This window comes from Sarcophilus harrisii, chromosome 3 (genome assembly GCF_902635505.1).
Source record: "Sarcophilus harrisii chromosome 3, mSarHar1.11, whole genome shotgun sequence".
Classification (NCBI taxonomy): domain Eukaryota; kingdom Metazoa; phylum Chordata; class Mammalia; order Dasyuromorphia; family Dasyuridae; genus Sarcophilus; species Sarcophilus harrisii.
Window position 1 is genome coordinate 319,810,261 of NC_045428.1, and position 23,858 is coordinate 319,834,118.

The 23,858-nt window shown below is 37.9% G+C and overlaps 1 protein-coding gene across 1 annotated transcript in view; it reads right to left on the reverse strand.

Moving 5' to 3' along the window:
• Nucleotides 1–23,858, reverse strand: part of MYO7B (myosin VIIB) — a 122,188-nt gene that overhangs the window by 62,341 nt on the left and 35,989 nt on the right. The window contains exons 15-23 of the mRNA XM_031961293.1: nt 18,674–18,811; nt 17,132–17,284; nt 16,323–16,421; nt 13,761–13,855; nt 10,259–10,343; nt 5,964–6,182; nt 2,392–2,574; nt 1,412–1,621; nt 341–511 (exon numbers count right to left, since the gene is read on the reverse strand). Of these exons, the coding sequence (XP_031817153.1) occupies nt 341–511; nt 1,412–1,621; nt 2,392–2,574; nt 5,964–6,182; nt 10,259–10,343; nt 13,761–13,855; nt 16,323–16,421; nt 17,132–17,284; nt 18,674–18,811 (1,353 nt within the window). The remainder of the gene's footprint in view (nt 1–340; nt 512–1,411; nt 1,622–2,391; nt 2,575–5,963; nt 6,183–10,258; nt 10,344–13,760; nt 13,856–16,322; nt 16,422–17,131; nt 17,285–18,673; nt 18,812–23,858) is intronic.

The window sequence follows — 23,858 nt, forward strand, 5'->3', positions numbered from 1 at the left end:
CAATCTTATGAATCATGGCATGTGCTTTAACCATTGGGCAACAAGCCATGACTAATTTGGCCACTGCTTTCCATCAAGAAATATAATAGAGTGAGTGCTGAGCATTCTTACTAATTACCCCTAGCATTCAAATAAATCATTTGCTGAAACAAAAAGCTATGCAAGGGGTCAATGTTGAAAAATTATCCATGCATATGTTTTGAAAATAAAAAGCTTTAAAAAATAAATTATTTTCATTTTATTTTTTGGTCATCAGGTATTGAAATTTGCTGGAGTGAGGATGATCAGAAGTGCCATTTCCCTGCCCTTAATTAATGGGCTCAGTTTCCCCCTTCCTCACCTTCTCTGACATGCTGTCTGTCAGAAATTGGGCAGCATTCTTCTTGCCCAGAGTGTCTTTGATTTCTCTTGTTATTGATGTGTGTTGGAGGTTGCTGCTTTTGGCAAATAGCTGTGGCTCAGGGAATTCACCCATGAATCGAAGGATAATCTTCCATACAATTAGAGCAGTCTAGGGAAGAGGAGACACAGAGAAACAGAGACAAGAATGATTCACCTTGGATGTGGGGACCACTCTTTGTGAACAGACTCTTCCTACCTTTAGGATATGCATATGTACATATATAGGCTCATGCACAAACATCCACCTAGCATACATCTAGTCACCCAACACATATAGAGAGACATTCAATTCAATTCAATAAATAACTTATTAAATACCTACTATATGCCAGACACTGTGCCTCCTTCTTCTGTTGTAGTCACACACATAGACATAATTTTGTCAGAAACCAGAGAACTTCTTTTAACTCCTGATTCTACCAACTTATTTTTCTGGAAGTTGGTCAGGGACTGGGACCATTAAAGAAATAGGATCAATTCTATGATGTTCTTTTCTGCGAAAAGGAAAAGAACTTCCCACCACTCACTAAGGTAGTATCTGGGTCTACTTTGGAGATCTAAGAAAATAGCATGAAGGAAACTGTACTATCCTATTCCAGGAGGAGAGTGAGTAGCAACAAAAGGAACAGGAGCCTCAGAGAAAAAAAGATTTGTTAGCATTCTTGTCTGAGACTGGGTACAGGGCTGTAGGGACCACAATTTTCTCTCTCCCTGTCCCCATTTAAAACCAGAGTTGTTCTTCTTTCTCCTTCCCCCTCCCCCTCCCCTTCCATCCTCTTGCTCCTTCTCTATCTTCCTTTTCCTCTTTCTCCTCTTCTTCCTCCTTTTCTTCCTCCTCCTCCTCTTCCTTCTCCTCCTCCTCCTCCTCCTCCTCTTCCTCTTCTTCTTCCTCCTCCTCCTCTTCCTCCTCCTTCTTCTCTTCCTCCTCCTCCTCCTCCTCCCCTGTATCTGGAAGGAGAGGGTGTGACCTCAGCTACCCTGAGGAAGGAGAGGTCTGAGAACAAGGTACCTTGAAATCTTCATCATCCTCATGGTAAAGCAATGGGTAGTAGAGGGGCCGGCGAATGTGTGTGTGGGAAGCAGCCTTCTGGAAATAGGTAGCAGCAAATCTGGGGAAAGTGTATTCATCCAGGTCATCCATGTCTTCCTCAGATTCCACTGACATAGGGATGGTATCTAAGTCTATCTCAGTCAATTTTTGAGTAGTTGTTTCCAGATCCTGATGGGAACAGTCAGAAAAAGACAATAAGAGCTTCTTAAAATTTCTACACTCACAACCCCTTTTTGCCTGAGAAATTTTTACATGACTCTGTGTATATAGGTATATAAAATAGGAATACAAATCAAACTTTTACTGATAATAAATTATAACCCCCCACATTTTTAGATCCCCCATATTTTTGACCTCCATATTCAGTTATGAGACCTCATCATATGGGGTCACAAAGCACAATTTGAGAAGGTGGAAGACAAATAAACAGCTTCAAGATCAGACTGACAGACTATCATTTAACAGAAGTGATTGAACTACTGTGTGCATTCCTAGTGGAATTCTCCCTTTTTGTATCTCCATTCTACTCTAAGTATCTGAGAACTACTGTTCTTCATTTCCCCCAGTCCTTTCTGCATCTCTCTCTATATCTTACTTGCTTTGTTGAACAAATGATCTTGGATAGACAGGAACATACTGCTCAAATGGATCACTGACACATTTTGTTGCTTTCTGGATTTCCCCTTTATCTTGCTTCTTCCCTAATCTTCTTATAGCACTTTGTCAATAACTTCTCCTTCTTTTCTTTGCTATTTAATGCTTTATACTAGTCTTCAGTTTTGTGTGGGTATGCATGTGCATGGGAATGTGTCTTGTCTTTGCAACTGGACAATAAGCTTTTTGAGGGTGGGAATGATGTTTTCTTTTCCTATATTTTTACCACTCCTAGAAGAAGGCTGGGTAGAGAATAGACATTCAATTGAATGGGCTGAACTTACCTCAAATCCCTGTGGTGCCTGGCCTTTCTGGCCACCTATGATCATTGGGAGGAAGCCGAACACTTTCTCAACCATTTCAGTATCACTGATAGGGTCATATATTGAATGGAGATTCCTGGCAGGCTGGTCCATCTGGTTCTTACTATCGTCTTCTTCTTTCTCCGGGACAGTCAGATGTTCCTCCTCACAAATCAAAGGCATAAATGTTACTGATAAGTGTGCAAGTGGGCAAGACCATTGGGTACTAAATGGATTGAGCTACAATTAGAAGGCCAGGAATTCAGGTAAAATTTCATTAATTCAGACCACTTGAGAAGGACAGAGCTGAAGGATATCTGAATTATTGGCTTATTCTTAAGAGAAGAGTAGTGCTACATAGAAAGGGCACTGACCTTACAAATATGAAAAACATGGTCCTGGCCTTGCTGCTCAAGATGTACTTAAACAGACTACTTTGTTTTTCTCAACTCAGTTTCTTCTTCTCTAAAATGGGAATAACACCTACCATTCCTCCCTTATAGGGTTGTTATGTGGACCACAAATGATAATGGATTTCAAAGTATTTTGAAATTTTCATTACATAATAATACATAATTTATATTTAACATATAACAACACATTTATCATTTTATTTATCATGTTATGTTATGTATATAAACAAATTCGATGACAACATAATGTCCCACATTGTCAAACTCTTTCACATGTGAATATCTTAACTTCAATCACACTGCAAATCCTGCAAGGACCAAGGTAATGTCCTCTATGATTTCATATTCCCTTAAACATCATTCAACCAATTAGTGTATATTTATTATATAGCAGTATATATTACATCTAATATTTATAGCTCTTATTATTATCCAGACAGTGGAGACCTCTCACCCAAAGCTAAATGCCAAGTTCTATGGGAAGGGGGAGGAGACAGGGAAGAGAGAGCAGGGAGGAAAGAGAAAGGTTTCTTCAATCTACACATGAGATAAATTTATAATAAACACATTCATTCTATGCAGATGTAAGTTCCTAGTGGAATTGGAAGTTATTCCCTTCTTCAGACTATTCCTTATTTGAGCCAACTACTTTTCATAGATAGAACAAAGATAAATGTCATATTAGCCTGGTCTATATTATCATAAAGTCCCAACCTATCAAGTCCAAATTAGTGACAGCTTTGAGAACATTTCCTACTGAAAACAAGAAAGGTGAACTGGTTTCCATAGGGTCCTTCACTTATTGTGGCAGAGCCAGACTAGAACTCAGCTCCCCTGATTCTTACTCTAATTCTCTTTCCAAGTGAAGACCCTGCTTTGGCCTTCTTCCCCCACCCACCTTTGTTGCCACAGCTGCTCCCTTGCATAAAACAGAGACTAGATTCCTCTCTCCTCTCTTCGACTCCATGGACTAACAATATGAGAAAAGGTCATAAGGAGACAGAGGCAGAGAAGGGTTAGAAGAAGTGATCTCTAAATAATAGTGAAAGTTAGAGTTCAGGAGAGTCTCCAATCATTAGATGCAGGCCCATGGACAAAGATTTGGCTTCATTATGTTTCCTGAGGCAGGACAGAGATCACAGTCAACAAGAGCTTATCCCACACCTTTTAGAGCCGACTGGCTTCTTCCTTTGCCTTCTGTAACCTGACAATCAGTCTTAGGTATTCTTCCCCCTCTAACCCAAACTTCTCTGCCTCAGCTCTATTCTGGTGCTATGGGAAAGGGGCCAAAAGTTTAGGCTGCCCAGATGTTCCAATTCATCTAGGAACCAAATGATTTGACTGCCAATCACATAAATCTGTACACTGTCTTCAAGGCACCCTTATTGCAAAGACTGTATAGTATCTTAATAACCAGGTTCTTTAAGAGATCCAAATTCTATCTATCCTTTCAAGTTGTTCAGAAAGTCCACCTCTTCCACGAACTCTTCCCTGAAGCTGCAATCCAAAATAATCTTTAATATCCTCAAATCACTATAATCCTTATTGCCAGTACCATATAATATAACTCATGGTCACATAATGTCCCATATTACCAAACTCTTTCACATGTGAATATCTTAACTTTTTAATCACACTACAAATCCCTCAAGGACCAAGGTAATGGCCTCTATGCTTTTGTATTCCCTTAGGAATCCACATCAATCCATGAGAATTTATTAAACACCTACTACATGCCAGACATGATGCTATGTGCTGGGAATACAAAGACATCCCTGAACAAGAGGAGTTTACATTCTATTGGTCACTGATTTTTCTATAGTGCTTCAAGGTTTGCAAAGCACTTTACATACAATATGTCATTTGATTCTCATAACAATCCTGTGAGATGTAGTATATGGACTATAAATATTAGATGATAGGAAGTGGACCTCTGATTGTGTTGGTGTAGGGAACTTCCAGATGAAGAAACTCTCTCTATCCATATGAATTGGCATCTTCTTGTTAACTTACAGTCTTAGATAATTGCCTTGAATTCTGAGAATTTAAATGTTCTTACAGTCACAGTCACTAAATATCATAGTTGGGACTGGAACCCAGTTCTTTCTGGCTTTGAGGCTATCTTTTTTTTCATTATGTGATGCTATCTTGTTGAATTGAATGGAATCACTATAGATCTAGAAAATATGGTTCTCTGGGCTTTCTGTTGAAACACATATTTCTTTGCCTTCCCTTTGTCTTTCCATCTGGCTCTAACTCCATTTCTTATTTTGTAATAATAGCTTTTTATTTTCAAAATATATGCAAAGATAGTTTTCAGTATTTACCCTTGGAAAACCTAGTGTTCCAAATTTTTCTCCTCCCTTTCTTCCACCCTGCCCCTAGACAGCAAGTAATCTAATATATGTTAAGCATGTACAATTCTTCTATACATATTTCCACATTTATCCTGCTATACAAGAAAACTCAGATCAAAAAGGAAAAAAATGAGAAAGAAAACAAAAAGCAAGCAAATAACAAAAAAGGTGAAAATATTATGTTTTGATCCACATTCAGTCCCAATAGTCCTCTTTCTGGATACAGATGGCTCTCTCCATCACAAGTCTATGGGAATTACTCCACTTCTTATGCAAATCTCTAACTTCATTTCTCTATCTTTTCTCTGTTTTTGCTTATAAGCCCACAAAAAGATGAAGATTCACTCAGACAGAGATTGGGTATTTGAGTCATCAAAGATTCAACGTGACTAATGGTCAGCTATAATCCAACCCAATGTTTTTAGTTTGTCACAGACATAAGACACCAGAATATATTTTTAATCTGCTGACATGAGGATACACAGCTCTAGGAAGTTATACTTTTTTTTTGGTTTTGTTTTTATTTTTTACCATGAATTTAATAAATATCAACAAACATTTATACATACAAGGAAGAATAAAAAAGAGAGTTGTATAAACTATGCACTTCTGAGGCATACTTCAAAAGGTAGTACTAAGGAGATTCTGATGATTCCACCTTATACCTGTTTTCCTTCTTTTACCTGACTTACACCAATCATCACCCATGCCCCTATTTTATCACACTAGTCCTTGCCTATATCATTGAAATGTAACATCCCTGGATTTGGACTTCAGGTCCTACCTGTTTTTTTCTCTTCATGCAGCCCTGGCGGGCAAACATTCCCCTTGTATGTGCCTGGATCACTACCACTGCCTGCTTCTTCTCTGCAATCTTCCGCCTAATCAGATAGCCTCGGCAACGGGCCTGGAACTGAATAATTTTGGCCCGTGTGGCATTGTATTGTTTTGCCAATTGGTGCCTTCGAACGATAGCCTGTAGCCGCTCAAAGCCCAAAAGTATCTGTGGAAGGCAAGAGATAACATTAATGGAAAGGTGATATCTATTGGCTAAGGCAGAGCCATAAAGAAATTTTGAAAGAATTTAAGTAAAATAACAGGAGAATCAGAAAGGAACCTGTTTTCCAAATGATGACAGAATCATAGAATCTTAAAGTTAGACAAGACCTCTGAAAATTTCTAATCCAACTCATATATTCTTCTAATTAAACAATAAACAGATACAGAAATTGTTATTTTAGCTGAGAGTTTATGCTTATATTGTAATCCATTCATGATTCTTAATAAAGGAAATCATATTGGGATTTTGCAAGTTATATCCGAATTTCATAGTTGTATATTTCATATCTGAGGGAAAAGTTCTTTTGTTATGAACGTATCTAAGGCCCAAGAATAAAACCTGATTTGAATTACCTAAAATTTAGTTTAGGAATTGAAACATACAAAGGAAGATAAACTTGTTAATTAAAGCAATTATTTCTTAAGAATCAACTGTGTACATGGTATTTTGCTAGATTCTGGGAATTAGATGGAAAATGGTGCAGCTCCTACTCTCAGAGAACATAGAGTTTAGTAAGTAGAAGATGCTTGTATACAAATACATATAATAAAAGTATTGGATTCAGAATGAAATAAGTAAGTAAGGAAAAGTCCAACTGAGAAGCAAAAAGACTGTAATGGAAAGGAACTTTTACGACTGGGGGACTCAGGGAAGGCCTAATAAAGAAAGTAGTATGTAGGCTAGGCCTTGAAGGAAGGAAAAGATTTCAAAAGACAGAGATACCGAGTCTCTTCCAGAGATGAGGGAATGGTATGCACAAATGCAGAGAAATGAGAGAAGGAAGGACACAATGAGAAATTGTTAGCAATTAGATTGGTTGACATAGAGAATGTGAAAAGAAGGAAGACAAATTATGGGTGGAAAATTAATATCAGAGCAAGGACTTTGTGACCCCTCCTTTAGTTAAAAGGAAGTTATCAAACATTTTTGAAGAGAGTTGTGCAGAAGATCAATTTGTCAGTAGTGTGAAGGCTAGAGATTAGAATGGAGGCAAAGAGCAATACAGCAGGCAGGTGAAGAAGGGTAATGGATGTGAGAGAGATGGTGGAAATAAATTTGATAGAACTTGGAAAATTATTGACTATATTAAGAAAGGAAAAAGAAAAAGGCAAATATTTTTAGGGTTTTTAGTCTAGGGGATTGGAAAATGGTTGTATCAAAAATGAAAATAAAAATGTTAGGAAGAATAGTAGATTTGGGGGAGAAAATAGTTCAGAAGTCATGACTTGCACATAGGAAGTTGAGATTGATGCTGAGGGGAGATTTGAGAGGGAGATACTTAGATTTTTTGGTTGTTGTTGTTCAGTAATTTTAGTTGTGTCTGATTCTTTGTTACACATGTGGGATTTTCTTGGCAAAGAAAATTGCCATTTCCTTTTCCAGTTCATTTTACAGATGAGGAAACTAAGGCAAACAGGGTTAAGTGATTTACTCAAGGTCACATAGAAAGTAAGTGTCTGAAGCCATATTTAAACTCAGAAATACGAGTCTTCCTGACTCCAGGTCCAACACATTATCTACTACATGAAGGTTTCTTAAATTTTTCATCTGAGAAATTTTTGTGATCCTGAATATATAAAATAGGTATACAAATCAAACATTTACTGATAAAAAATAATAAGTCATAATTCTGTGATACCCACATTTATTTACAAGACCCCATATGGAGTGGAAACCACAGTGTTAGAAAGTGGGCACTACACCACCAGCTGCCCCATTTAGATATACAGACAGGCATTCATCAGTCATTCACCAAGCATTTAGTAAGTATCAGGCACTGCAGACACAAAGATACAGTTCCTCCTTCATGTAGTAACATTCTATCAGAGAAGATAACATGTTCATATATAGGTATAGCCAAAATAAATAGAAGGTAACTGTGAATGGGGGAAAGTACTAGGAGTTAGAGGAAATCAGGAAATTTTTGTGAAACGACATTTTTGGGCTGAGACTCAAAGAATTCCTAGTTTCTCAGAGGCAGTGAGGGAGCATGAGGAACAACTGTTAGAAAGACATGGAGATAGGACATAGAACGTGTGAATGAGTAACAGTAAGAAGGGCAGATTATGTATAGACTAAGGTTGGAAGGGAGATGGAGCAGACTGTGAAGGTCTTTAATGCCAGAGGAATTTATATTTTATGGACTCCCTAGAGGTTTTTGCATAGAGAATTGACATAATCAGATTTGTACTTTAGGAAACTTAGTTCAGCTATTTGGAAGATTGTTTGGAGTGGAATTAGATTTGAGACAAAAAGAACATTTCAAAGAACATTCAATATTTGGGTGAGAAATGACAAGGGATTGAAATGGGGCTGAGAAGAGAATGGAAGGAGGACATTGACTGTTGTTGTACTGCTTGACTGTTGTTACCAAAGCTTCAAACTTTGGGCTCAATTAATTCTCCATCCTAGGATCTTGCTATGAGCTTTCAGAAGGAACTGGAGCCCACATCTTAGAACCTGTAGGAATTTCAGCTCTAGGTCTCATTAGCTAGAGAACAGGGTATTAGCTAAGAACTCTTGAACTCAACTCCTCTCCGTGATCCTGTTCTGCAGCTGGATGACTACCAAGCAGGGACAGCTACTGTAATAGGCTAAATATGTAGAAATAAGACAGAAAGAGAGACAGACACAGACAGATAAACAGAAACAGAGACACAAGATAGACAGATAGAGAGGGACAGAGACAGAGAGACAAACAGAAAGACAGAAGCAGATATATATCTACATATATATATATATATATGTAGAGATTTAATGTAGATAAGGGTTATATAGAAATACTTTTATATAAAGAGATATGATATAGATATCTATCTATCTACATATATTTAAGCAAAATAAATTCCTATAATGTGTCATATAGATATATATTTCTCTTCATCTATCTATCTATCTGTCTTGAATATACTTATATATTTAAATGTATGCATATTTATACAACCCTCATTGCAAGAGTTTTGTTTTTCTTTGGAGGGAGGAGTAGGAAGGAGAAAAAAAATACTTGTTTATAAAAAAAAAAAAATCTGTCTCCTATTTGATGTGGAAATGACTTTACCAATTCTTGCTTTTCCTGACCTTTTCATATGCAAATGGGCCATTCAAAATTTCCCTGCCTTTACCAGCTGGGAGTGGGCAACTTAAAATTTTGTGTCATTTACAATCTTTAAATAGGCCCCTCAAGATGGTCTCTACAAGTCTGAAAAGGGTAAAGCATGAAAGAGGCTTTACCCATATCCGCTCTCTTGGAGATGGGAGGTAGAAGAATCAGATAGAAGAAGTTATTTGAAAGATAGGGATGGGACAAAGAAGAAGCAATGTCATGGAAATCAAGGGTGCCTAGAAGAAACTGTCAGAAAAGAAGGGATAGTCAACAGTGTCAAATGCAGTAGAGAGGCCCAGAACACTGAGGCTTAAGAACGGCTTTAGAACGTGGTGATTAGGAGGTCCTTGGCAGTAGATATAATATTGACTTCTGTAGAGAAACTAGTCCACAAATGTATTCTCCTTACTCTTTTTTTTAAAAGTTGTTAAATTTGTGGCAGCTAGGTGATGCAGTGGATAGAGCACCAACCCTAAAGTCAGGAGGACCTGAGTGCAAATTTGACCTCAGACACAACTCGTCCTAGCTGTGTGACCTGGGGCAAGTCAGGATTTTGCCTCAGGCAAAAGTTGCCTCAGGAAAAAAAATTGTTAAATTCATTGGTATGAGGAACCTCCCAGTGACAAAACTCCCTCTAACAATGTAAGATGATACTTTCCCAGAAACTTATACTAAAGTTACTGAGTGGATCAGTGACTTGCTCAGTCATATAACCAGGGTCCCACAGCTAATATTTTCTCTTTTCCATGTGGAAGATAAATCCAATCCAGTTTGTTTTAGGCAACTGCTCACTTTCAGGGTCTCCAATGGAGTTATCAGTCTTCTATTCAATCTTTCCCTGAGTAGCCTTCCAGGGATTTTAGAGCTATTTAAGGTTTAACCCAGATTTCTGAGGATCCTTAACCAGCCTTCTTACCGTCTTGTAATTTTTTCTGCCAGCATAACCTCTCCACATTGCCTGAATAGCCACAGCTGCTCGCTTCTGACTCAGAAATTCCTTCCTAGAAACAGAAAATGCCAGTTGGAAATATAAATGTTTCAGAAATATCAAAGCAGTTGGTGATGTTGGTATGATAGGTAGAGATAACAACTTTGGAGATGAAAATTTTTTAAAAAAATTTAATGGAAATATGAATCTAAGGACCATTCTTGGTAGACATTTAGTATATAACTGATTTTAAAAAAAAACCAAAACAAAAATAACTTTGTATTCTTCTGCTCTCATGAGCATGAATAAGTTGGAGAATAGACTTGTGATCCTATCAGTGTAAGTAAGGAAATTCCCTCTATAAATCACTTTGCAATTTGTAGTCTTAAGTCAGTATCTTCTTAAATATTTAAAGTTTTAGAACATTTCCTAAAGCACTAAACAGTTAAATAACTTGCCTAGAGTCACACAATCAAGATGTGTCAGAGTAGGATTTGAATCCACATCTTCCTGCTTTCTGTCCATTAAACTGAACTGACTTTCAAATATTTTTGTGCACATGAAATCAGATAAAAACGAATGCTTATGCAGGATTGAAGGGGAAAATAGTTCATGCAAGGGGAATGTGAAGACAGCATATAATATGAAATCTGAGATAGTTCTTGCCTAGTCTTTTTCATCACAGTGATAGGAATCACTTATGGGCTGATAGAACAGCCTTCTTTATTCAAACCCTACTTTGATCCCTCATCATGGCATGAAAGTAACCCTACTTCAAAAGTAACTTTTGAAAGTAATATCAATGAATTACAAGCTTGGGCAGATCCTATATCATGCTCCTCTTCTCTCCCCTCCTCTCCTCTCCCCTCTTCTCTCTTCTTCTCTCCTCTTTCCTTTCCTCTAATTTACTTCACTCAGTGATCTCATTTGCAATCCTGGGTTTAATTATCATCTCTATGCAAACAAGTTCCAGATCTATATATCCAACCCTACCCTCTCTCCTGAGTGTTAGTCTTTTGATGCCTTCTGAATATCTGGGTTAGGGTGTGGAGAGTTGGTGCAAGAAAGCTCTTCAGTTATCTTTAGACCTTTAAGCTCATGGGTCTTTTTAGGCTTTGTAATCACTTTGGGTATGTCTCATTTCCAGCTTCAAAGGAGAAGATGGACAAGGGCAATCCCACTTCAGATTACTAAAGGAAAAGACCCTGGGAAGAGCTGAGGGGAGCTGTCACTCTCCAGCATGCCCTGTCCCCAGTTTGCTACATTAGAGACTTGGGGAATTTCATGTTGGGTGACACCTGGGACTCTCTTTCTTTCTTTAGGCTGAAATGAGTTACCTCTCTTCCAATGGGAGAGTTCTTCTCTCCCTCATTATCTGTTCTAGATTCTGCTTTGTATACCTTCTCTGATTTGTTTTGCTATCAGAGTGGATAAATGGGTTTCTTGACTAATTGCTGAAGGTGTGTTCATTGTGGAAATGGTACTTTGGTGAGAAAGGAATCAAGCTTTGGATATAAAGCTTGGGGTCCCTGTTTCTATCTCATTTAACGAAGCAACAATCAGGAGTTAGATTGAGGCTGAAAATAACATCCCCTACATTAACAATATTTAATTAAACTTAATTAACAATTAAAACTTAATTAACAATTAAAATATTTTTCTCAATACTTAAGGGAAAATATAGATATAATTATAACCCAGTATCCTCTGTCTTTAAGGAGTTCAGAGTATCCTCCAGGACCTACATTCTGCTTCTCTTTCTGGGAGGATTTAAACTCTTCCTTGGAGAATGGGGGAAGAGGCTAGAGATACCTACTCTGCCCTGCTTTGAGCCACACAATATCACCTGGCTACATGAAGGGATCAGCCTTTGTAACATGTGGGACATTACTGTAACTGAATACAGGTCAGAAAATAGATTGTGTTTATAACTAGCCTACTTAAACATAGATACCTTCATTCCTAGATGGAAGGATATGTGGACATGAATTTTGGGCTGGGAGTCACAGCAACTTATGAAATATAGGAACCTCTAGTCCAAACTCCCCATCTTACAGATGAGCAAGCTGAGGCACAGGGACTTTTTTTATGCCACAGACACTTTTGACAGTCTGGCAAAGTGTATGATTCCTTCTTTGAATATGTTTAAATATATAAAATAAAACATACAGAATTACAAAGAAAATAATTATATTAAAATAGAGATGTATTTTTTTTCCCATCTGAGTTAGCCTGATAGCCTGAAATTTATATTTGGATTCTTTAGAGGTCCGTGGGCCCCAGGTTAAGAACCTGAGTATCTTAATATATTGCTTCCTACAAGATACATACACTTCATACAAGGCAAAGAGGCGTACTATATGTCTTGTAAGGAAAGTGCCATGCCTTTGAAATGACAAATGCTAGAAGTGTTGAAGATGAGAAATCATTTTTTTAATTGTCACCTACAGGTTTTTCTTCCCTCTCTCATTTTCTCCTTAGCTGGCTTCCTCCCTGATTCATTACTGAATCACTATTCATAGCAGTCTCTTAGTGCCCACCAAAGCATAGGGCAGTGAAACATGCTATATGTTAGAGGTGGTACTATTGACTGCTGACTCCATCCTTGTTTGACAAATTGCTTTTGACATTAGAGGCTCTGGCTTTTATCCATTCTCCAATTCACCCTACTAAACTGATACAGGTAGAAGGCCTGAGTCTCTTATCCTACTATCTTTAATGCCTCCACACTTCTGCAATATTTCTAGGCAGCAACTCTGATTTTGAATTTCCCTTGTTGGTTTCACAGAGGTACTTGTGACTGGGGACCAATTTGTTTTCACAGTGATATTCCTTTTAGTTGATCATAAAATGATAAAATTATAGAATTTTAGTGTTAGAAGAGTTGTTAAATATTATTTATACAATTTCCCTCTCAATGGGATTCCTTTTATAGTATTCCTGAGAAATGACTATTTGTTTGCTGCTTCAACATTTTAAGTGACACAGAAAGTCAGTATCTCATTATGTACTTGCCGACAGCTCAAATTAATAAGCTTTTGTCTAAATTTAGCTGAAATTGGCCTCTTTAATTTCCCATTAATGGTCTTAATTTTGCTCTAAAGAACAAATAAGTCTAAACAAAATAAGTCTAGTGATTTCATGAGACTGTCCTTTACAAATGAGCTAATATTGACCAATTTACACATTATAATATCAGTATATTGCACATTTCTGAAGATACTAAAATAGCTCTATAAACATTTATGGCACTTAATTGGATAAAGGGAGAACATCTGGCCCCAGGATCACAAGTGATATTTGCAAAAAGTGCTTAGTATAGTGGCTGGCACATAGTAGGTGCTATATAAATGCTTTCCCCCTTCTCTATATTATCAATATTGATCAATTATCTAAGAAAGTGGAGTTAGGAGGAATTTCTTTTTTTGGAGGAAGAGGAACTCAAGAGGCATGAAGAAGGGTAGTGGGTAAGGGGCAGACCCAGGCATACCTGTATTTATATCCCCGTATGGCTTTCTGTATGATGACAGCATTCTTATACAGCTCTTGGCTCCTCTGCGTCTCCAACAGGGTATCTTGGTAATCCTGAGAGAGAATTAGATATGGGGCAGGTAAACCAGCCTAAGTGAAGTAATAAGGCACTAGGAGGGAGAGGCAAGAGTTAATACATGCAGACAAATGAACCCACTACTGCTTCCACTCTGACCCAAAGAGAAATAGCCCAGGACCCTGAATCCAACAGCTTTGAGAATGGCAATGTCGCCCAGACTACTGGCCTATTTCTGGCTTAGACCTCACAATAATCATTAAGGGGGGCAATCACTTGGGAGAAAATGTCTATTCTTCAACACCACCACCACCAGTTGCTACCAACTGAAACTGAGGCTCAAAAGCCACAGAAATAGTAGCCTCCCAGTCACCAATTCTGCTTCCACTCCAGGCCCCATAGCCATCATCCCATGAAGAAACTCTTATGGAAATATAGCCTGATAACCTTGTCTGCAGGGGCTGCAGCCACCCAAGGCCCAGAAGAGAAAGTTCTTACCACCAAAGTCCCTGGCATTGTTAAATGGTTCATTATCAGAAACTCACATAATTTTGTTAGTGGAAATGGCTTTAAAGATGCATTATCACCAACTATACCCTAATAATTATGGGGCATTTTTTTCTGATATGCAAGTAAAACTTGTTCTGGATATTGTCTCTTGATATTAGAATGTGAATTCCTTGAGAGTAAAGAAGGTTTTACTTTTCTATTTGTTTCTCTAAAAATAATTAGTAGTACAATGAACAGAGCTCTGAATCTAGAGTCAAGAAGACTTGAATTCAAATCTGACCTCAGATATTTATTAGGTATGTGATCCTGAGGAAATCATTTAATCTTTCTCTGCTTCATTTCCCTCATTTGTAAGATGGAAATAATAATAGCACCCAACTTATAGGCTTATTGAGAGGATCAAATGAGATAATATTGTAAAGTACTTAGCACAATGCCTGGGACATAGTAAGTGATTAATAAGTGCTGTAGCCTTCTCTATTGCTTTGCATATAATAAGTTCTTAATACATGCTTTATTATTTCATTCATATTACTGCTAGATTCTATCATCTGAAGAAGAGAGGGGAAGGTCTTCTTTAGTCTTTGCATTTCAAGTATGCATCATTTATTGTGAACTCTCAAAAGGCAAAGATTAGGGACTATATCATTCTCTTTGTAAAGCACAAGCTTTTAATTGACATGCTGTCAATAATGCCAACCTGCCTTATTGGGGAGAGGGGTTGTGTGGATTCAATGGGGGTAAAAAAGACATTAAATAAAGTGAATTTGGATTCTTGAATGTTAATTCAGGGGACTGAAAGCTGTAGTAGATACTAAGTTGGAAGACCTTTGAGTGTGATTTCAAAAATGAACTGCATGAACTATTTCCTAAAATCAGCTTAAATAAGATCACAGAGACTCATCCCCAGAAGGTGACAAATGACTTTGTTCATCGCACCTCAGAAAGGCTTGTTGGGGTCATGATTTTCAATGATTGAGGGAATATCCTCAGTGAAGAAATCATAGACTTAAAAAAAAGTCTTAGAAATAGAGATCAGATACTATACCTTCCAAACAATTTGGTGGTCCTTGTCCTCCTAATCCCCTGAAATTTACATAAACTCAGACTTCAATCTGATGGTGCTGCCAATGCAGTGATAAGTTGTATACACCAAATAGTAGACATGTAAAGACCAGAAGACTTTACTCAGTCACTAGACCAATAAAACCTTTCTATACTGGTCTGACCATAATCTAATCTACGTGGCATAGCAAATAGAACAGTGGACCTTGAGCCAGGAAGATTTGAGTTGAAAGTTAGCCTCAGACTCTTACTATCTGAATAACCATGGCCAAGTTATTTAACCTTCCTCATTTTCCTCATCTTTGTTTTTGTTGTTGTTGTTCAATCATTTTCAGTCATATTCAACTCTTTGTGGCCCATTTGGTGTTTTCTTGGCAAAGATACTGAAAGAGTGTGCCATTTCCTTCTTCAGCTCATTTTACAGATGAGGAAACTAAGGCAAGGAAGGTTAAATGACTTGTTCACAGTCACACAGTTAACAAGTATCTTTTTATTTTTTAATTTATTTTTAATTTCTATTTTCTAGCAAGTGCCTGGTGCCAGATTTGAACTCAAAAAAGATAAGTTTCTATCCAGCACTCTATCTATTGCTTCATCTATAAAATGAGGATAATAATAACATCTGTCTGCCAGGGTTACTGTGAGGATCAAATGAGATAATGTTTGGAAAGCTCTTTGTAACCCTTACAATATGAATAAATGCTAACTATTGTTATTATTGTTATTATTTCAATCTGTGCCTGTCAGAAGATCCTTATCCAAAGTCTTTTGCCCACTTGCCAATAGAAACAGTCTGAGTCAACTGAATAACCAGGAGATTGATTCAAATCCTTTTATATAATCTATAAGATTATGGCATAAGTAACATAGTATCTGCTTGTACCTTGTTTCCTAAAAGATAGAGACAATGGTATGTTCTGCCAGGCTTACCTTCAGGAAGACTTTGGTTTTCCCCATTTTCCAGTCTTCATTTTTTCCTAGCCAGGTTTCTGAAATGCGCAGAGTGCCCTGGCGAGGTTTGTCCTGCAGCTGTCATTAAAAACAAAACAAACAAAATAGGGATGGATTAGTGCTGCAGCAAGGATGAGTTCCTGTTCACCTACATTTGTCCTTTTTTGGAGCACTGGAGAGAGTGAGTCCCTCAGTTCCTCTAGGATATTTCAACAAAGGAACTCTCACATATTCCTTTACTAAACTATATTTTACAGACGATGTTGGTCAAGTCAACAAGGATTGATGAAGTACTTATTATGTGCCTGGCACTGTGTTAAATGCTAGCAATACAAAGAAAGGCAAAAACACAGTCTCTGCCCTCATTGAGTTCACAATCAAATAGGGGACGACATATACAAAATTTGGGTCTTACAAGATATATCAGGATAGATGAAAGGCAATGCAATCAGCTCCCAAGCCAGCTCTCTCTGCATTACATCATTACATTAAGAGAGAACATACCTACATGAAGCCTCTGGAAACAAAAGGCAGCATAAGGGCATTGGAAATTTTTGGTAGAATAGAGGGGTGGGTAGTTGGCAGGTAAAAGGATACAGGATAAGGAAGGTGGGAGAATTTTGAGGACAAAATAAACAACTTTCCAATTTTGTTAAGGGGCCGGCCATCTGCTTTGCCAAGCTAACAGGCTGTGAGACTTTTTGCCAAATGGCAGGCACTTGCAAGATGGGCACAAACAATTCCAAAGTTCCCTGACCAACCTTCCCCGAGCACAGGCTAAGACAAACCTCAACTCGAGCAGGCACAGGCAGTAGCAGCTTGTACCTCTGGAAGAAATCTTCAAAGGTGAATCGGATGGGATAGCCTGATTTCCTTATCTCCACAGTCTCCATCATGCCTGAGTAACGTAGTTGCTGAATACACAGCTCCCGATCAAAGAGCTGGCAAAGGGGAAACCACAGGTGCAGCACATTAGAGAGTTAGTTCCAGAGCTGGGACTGTAACCAAAATCTCCATATTGTGAGGAATTTGGGCAGAAGGGTTTGGTAGTGGTAAGACCAATAATAATAGCTAGCATTTATATAGCACGTACTCTATGCCAGACACTGTACTAAATGCTTTGCACTTATTCTCATTTGATCCTTAGAACAGACCTAGGAGGTAGGTTTTATGATTTTCCTTGTCTTACGGATGGGAAAACTGAGGTAACTAGATCAGTAGACAGCAAGACAGAGTAGCATAATGAAAGTGAAGACACCAAGGAAAGAGCAGTTCAATATCACCACAAGACATGAGAGGTTCTGCATTATTAGAGACATGAGTTGACAAAGCCATCATGTTCTCTGATCACACGCGTTTCTTATGATTCCCTCAATGTTTGTTCACTTGCCACACATGTTCACCACATATATTCCTCCCACTGTTTAGTGGCAATTGATGGGAAAGTATACTACTGGGGAGAGGACAGAGGGAGAAATCTTTATTTATTTTAAATCCTAAACTTAGCAAAAGCCAAATAAAATAAATCTCTATACATACAAAGCAGAAAAGAAAAAGAGGATTGCCCAGCAAATCTGCATCATGTATAATTTACTTTTCATGGAGAGTCTTCCATATGACTTAGTTGCTGTGCTTTTTGATTAAATATCTTTTCTTTTAAACTAAAATGTTCTTCTACATGACCTGGTAAGAGAAAATACATTGATAGATTCTCTGAAAACTGTGATTTTCAGTGGAAGCTGACTCAGAGTTCTTTAAACCTCAGGTAGTTTTCTGGAAAGCTTGGGTGTTCCTTTTCAAAGCAAAAATAATAGTCTCATGATAAATGTGGAAATATGTTTAGAAGAATTGCACATTTAACCTATATTGGATTACTTGCTGCTATGGGAGGAGGTAGGGGAAGAGGCAGAAAAATGTGGAACACAAGGTTTTGTAAGGGTAAATGTTGAAAACTGTCTTTGCATGTGTTTTTTGAGGAAAGTTATTATTTTAAAAAGTTTTTAAAAAGTAATAGCCTTATTGGCAAAAAATATGAAGTTATTTCCTGAGTTGCTTTTCAAGATGTTAATTTATGTTTGAAAGTTATTACGTTGTGTTCTTTATTTTACAAATCCAGATGTCCAAACTTAACTGTTTTCAGAACCCAGCATAATGCACTGCATATAGCAGGTGCTTAACAGATATTTATCATCGATAAAAACAGATGGTGTTGGAGAAAGAGGAACGAAAGAAAAAAGAGGGCTAGGACCTTGGATCTCAGATGATACAAGTGACACAATGCTTGCTCTTCCTTAAAATGGCAACTAAGATGGGAGAAGGATGCAAGTTACCATTGGTTTCTTGAACTCATTGGGTTTGATGCAACGGATAAAGTAGGGTTGGCAATTGTTCAGGATTTTCATCAGCTGATCCAGGGACTGCTTGAACTGACTGGCGAGGGTAGAGGGGCGTTTGGTAGCATCAGCATTCTGTAGGACAAAAACACATCATGAATGACCATGTACAAACACCTGAACACACATAAGAGAAGTTCACATAGACTTCTGGGGAAAATTCCATCTATTATCCTGAAAACCCTTATGCAATAGTTGTTTTAATAGATTTGATTTTATTTCTTTTGTTTCTATGATAATAGTCAAACACTGTATACAATCAGGCCATGTTTACATAATTGCTAAAATGTAACAGAGAAGGAAAGAAGGCAAAGTCTCCACTCAGTGAAGTCTAAAACACGAATTAGATCAATCCTTGCTAGACCACATATTAATGAGAAGGGCACTGCCATTCAGAGATAGAGCTAGTAGACAGAGGTCTCCAACTTTTTGAGAATCAGAGAATTTCTCTCTTAAGTACCCTCTGCTATTAGGCAAAGATATAACCACCAAGGGAAGTAAGAGATGACCAGGCTCTGGCTTTCACTAAGGAATAGGATTCTTATGCTTAGCCAGTCAGAGACCCCTGAGAACTAAACATATGTTTGGTACTATGGATTTTTCACATAGGGAGTTTATTTAGAATGAAGTCCCTTTGTGTTTTCCAAAGTCTGTACCATAAGGCAAATTCAATATTTGCACTCATTCCTGGGCTACATTAGGGTTGTGTGTGTGTGTGTGTGTGTGTGTGTGTGTGCGTGCATGTGCACACACATTTGTATCCATAAATCTGACTATACCTAACTGATAATTTGAAGTAAGGTTCCAGAAAACTTAATAAAAAAATGATCAAAAGGCAAGGTGGGGAAGGGAGGGAAGGCAGAGAAGAAAGTGGGTCTTTCCCAGTATTAAATTAATGATTAGTTTCTCTCAGAGGCCATTTATTAAGTCCTAGGAATATTCAATGAGGGATGTAGGACTGCCATTATGATTTCCGCAAGCTTTCACAAGCCAAAAAAAATATGAGGTCATTGTCTCCCCAGGTGTCAGTAAGTCATTGGTAATTATTATCAATAATAATAATTACAATACTGTTCTGTGCTCTGCTCCTGTGGTTAAATCAATTGAAAGGCTTGTAGCCAATGATCTGCCTTCCTCCTACAATTTTACTCCCCACCAATTTCCTAATGTACTGTAGTACTTATTAAAATAATCTCCAATAGTTAGTGAGTACCCCCAATTGAGCCATAAGAAATTTATTTCTTTTGCTTGCATTCCAAATCAATTGAATGGTATGGTATTATCATTTAAAAGAGCAGAGGGGTTATTTGATATGCTCAGGGTCCCAGCAAGGCAGTACTATGGGCAGAATTGACATTGGGATTAGAATTCCAGTTTCTTGAGTCACAGTTCAGGCCATTAACTACAAGGTTATGCTACCATTTTTAGTCAATTTACCATTACAACAAATCCTGAGTAACTATTGACATTTTTGGTTGAAAATGTATAGAATTTTGGGGTTGGTGTCAGGAAGAGTTGAATTGGAATCTAGTCTCAGATACTTTCTGGCTATGTTATTCTGGGCAAGTCCTTTCACCTCTCCCAGCCTTAGTTTCCCCATCTGTAAGATATTATAATAATAGCACTTATCTCACATAGTTATTATAAATCAAATGATATAACCTATGGAAAATGTTTTGCAAATCTTGAGACCTTATGTAAATGTTAACTTGGAAAATCAATGAGCCAATGTCACCCATCTTTGTTTAATTTTTTCCAATTAATGAACATCTTTATTTAAATTATTATTTTTTAATTAACGAGCATTTCCTCCCTCATTTTTACCTCTCCCTTCATTGAGAAAGAAAAATTTAACAAATATGTTTCATAGGACTTCCAAAGCTCTTTTAAACCAGTGATTCTATGATTTTGTGATTTTATGCTTTATCAATTGTGATAAAGCAGATCAGAGAAATACTTTTGAGGGAAAGTGTCCCAGTGATTCTGAAATCATTGTAGACAATCACCTACTGCAGAGAAACCTAAGAAAATCTCTTTTGCTTTCCACCATAATAGAAGCAAGTATGATTACAGGTTCCTAAAAAGTTCTGATTTTTCTATTCTTTAACATTGGACTCCACTCGGTAGAGACAGAGAAAATCCTTGGTACAGTGGAAAGGGTTTTAGATTTGGAGACACAGGGATTGAATTTGAATTTCAGCTCAACCTTTTACTATTTGTGACACCTTAAACAAGCTAGTTTACCTCTCTAAATCTCAATTTCTTCATTTACAAAATGAGAAATTTGGATTAAATAACTTCTAAGATCCTGTTTAACTCTCAGTGTATAATACTATGATCTCTCTGAAAGGTGGCCTGTAGTAGAAACTTTAATTATTTTCCTGTTGGGTTTAGACCAACAAAAGACTACCTTATGCATAGGCAATCTTGGGACTGGAACAGATCCCAGAAACCAATTTTGAGGTTCTTTGTGTTGACCAGTATGTGACAATGTTGTCTGTAGAGTTCAAGAAGCATGACAGTCTGGCAAATGAATAGTTTGTTGGCTTCTGGAGAAAATAACACTTCTCCATTGATTCCCTTAGGGTTCTGGAAATAAAATGTTAATTTGACACTGTTTTTTTTTTTTTTTTTAATCAGTATAGGACTGGTTTTAAGGATGAAGTTCCCTGTAGGCAGGAAGGATCTCTATGGTGCAGAGAAAAGATCCCTGGGCAGTTTTGAGGTCAAAAGATCATAGATTTAGAGCAAGAAAAGACCTCAAAAGACTTTTAATCCAATCACCTTATTTTATAGATGAGGAAATAGAATATCAGAGAGATACAGTGATTTGTCCAAAGTCACACAGGAAATAAGTAAAATATGATTTTGGAACCAGAACAGCTCCAATAACAGTCCAATAATGTACATTTGGACAAGTCAGCCTAACAGGATGGTAGCCATGAAAATGAAAAGAAAGGGGAGATGGGTAAGTTATGAAGGTAATATTGGAGATGCTTGGTTATTGACTAGACAATGAGGAAGGAGAAAGAGAAGAAGGAAGAATAGGAAGGAAGGAAGGAAGGAAGGAAGGAAGGAAGGAAGGAAGGAGGAAAGAGGGGAGAGAGGTGGAGGGGAGGGAAGGAGGGGGAAAAGAAGAAAGGAATGGAAGGAAAGAGGGAGCAAGGAAGGGAGGAAGGAAGGAAGAAAGGAAGGGAAGGAGAAAGGGAAGGTGGAAGGGAGGGAAGAAAGAAGGAAGGAAGGAAGGGAGGGAGGGATCAAGGAAGGGAGGAAGGAAGGAAAGAAATGAAGAAGAAAGGGAGAGAGGAAGGGGTGAGTTGTGGGAGATTGGGGGAAAATAACGAATTCAGTTTTAGATATATAGAGTCTGAAGTGTTGGCAGAATTACAGAAATGTGAATTATTTTTATTACTAAATTTGAAATATTGAATATTAAACGCTGAAGATGAATTAGTTTATTAAACCTTTTCTTTATATGAAGAAAGTGTGAGAGTACTGGTGCTAAAAATGGGTATAAAGGCTAAAAAAAACCTCAGCAAGTGAGGTGTGCTGAAGACAATTTCCCAATTCACAACGCCTCGGTCTGGCCTTGCTAGACAGAATTGAGAGGTGCTATTTTCCGAGCCAGGCTAAATCTTTTGTTCTCATGGTGAAACAATAGTGCCCTCTTGTGGCTGATGTCTACAACCAGGACCAGCGCCTTTGAGTTCACAGTGGAGTTTCTTTGGAATGAACTGGGGGGTTTCCTCCCTCCCCCCATCCCTCCCCTGACCCCCAGGAGAATTTGACAAACGCTTGCAGGGCCGATCTGGGGCCAAACAATAGAGTAAACAAAGGTTGGGCCCCTCAATATTGAGCTCAAAGGCCCCCTAGTCCATTCCTTTCCATCACTACTCTATTTTATATATAAGGAAACTGAGGTGCAAATGCCTTAAAAGCACAAGTCTGAGAGACATTGGGAAGTTTCTCTTCATCCCAAAATACTTTCACCCTTTAAAGTCTATCATGGGATCATACCCGCCACTTCTCCCCAGTGAGAATGGTTTGGCCAGCCTCCTCTCCTAACACAGGGACCTGTCTTCTGTGTCTCCAGTACAATTGTGTTTGCTTAGTGAGAAAAATGTTCTAGTTATAGCCTTAATGGTGAACTCATGGTTTGTTAACATCCTCTCGAAAGAAAATGGCCTTCAAAACTGCTGAGACTGAAACCACAGGACAAGCGCTTCAGCTTCAGGGTGAAGGCTCTAAGCTTGCCAGTTGGAGACAGAATGATACATTCTGAGTCAGAGGAGCCAGGTCTGTGTAATCCCACTGGTCTTGGTTTCTTCATCTGTAAAATGGGAGAATTGGATAAGCTGACTTCTCTAAGGTTCTTCCTAGCTCTAAATATACAATCTTGAGCACCTACCATGAAGGAGGAATTCTAGTGCAATGAGGACTTCAAAGGAAGGTTATAAATTTATCCTTCTTGAAAGCTATTTTTATAGTTTCCTAAAATTTAGAGTTAAAAATGAATGTTTTCCTTTTACATATCCTTATATGAAACCTCAAACCAAAACCCAGAAAAATTAGAGTTAGACTTGCCCAGAGTCTCTAGATAAGTATCAAGATAGTGACATCATAGACAGAAGCCCTTGGATAGATTCTATGCAGCCTAAAATGATTTGGGACCAGTTCAGTCTACTTGCAGGAGTAGGCTATTCTTTTCTGGAATCAATTTTTGTCACATAAGAGTGTTTCTCTTTTTATTTCAATTCACACCATCTGGGAAATAATGATATCTAATCTTGGCTCTTTCACATACATATGTCTCAACATCTGTCAGACATAGACACAAAGGGTATGTATCTCATGACAGATGTGGGAGCTCTGGATGTTTCTGAAGGGAAGGTAGGACCCATGGCATCAAGGAGTGACTTCAATGCAACTGGAATCCCCATGTAGTACAAGAAGATCTCCTCCCCCTCTTCCTCCTCTTCCTCCTCCTCCTCTTCCTTCTCCTCCTCCTCCCCCTTCTTCTTCTTCTTTTTTTGATTCTTCTTCTTCTTTTGCATCTTCTTCTTTCCTCCTTCCTCCTCCTACTTCTCCTTTTCCTCCCTCTTGCTCTTTTCCCTTTCCTTCT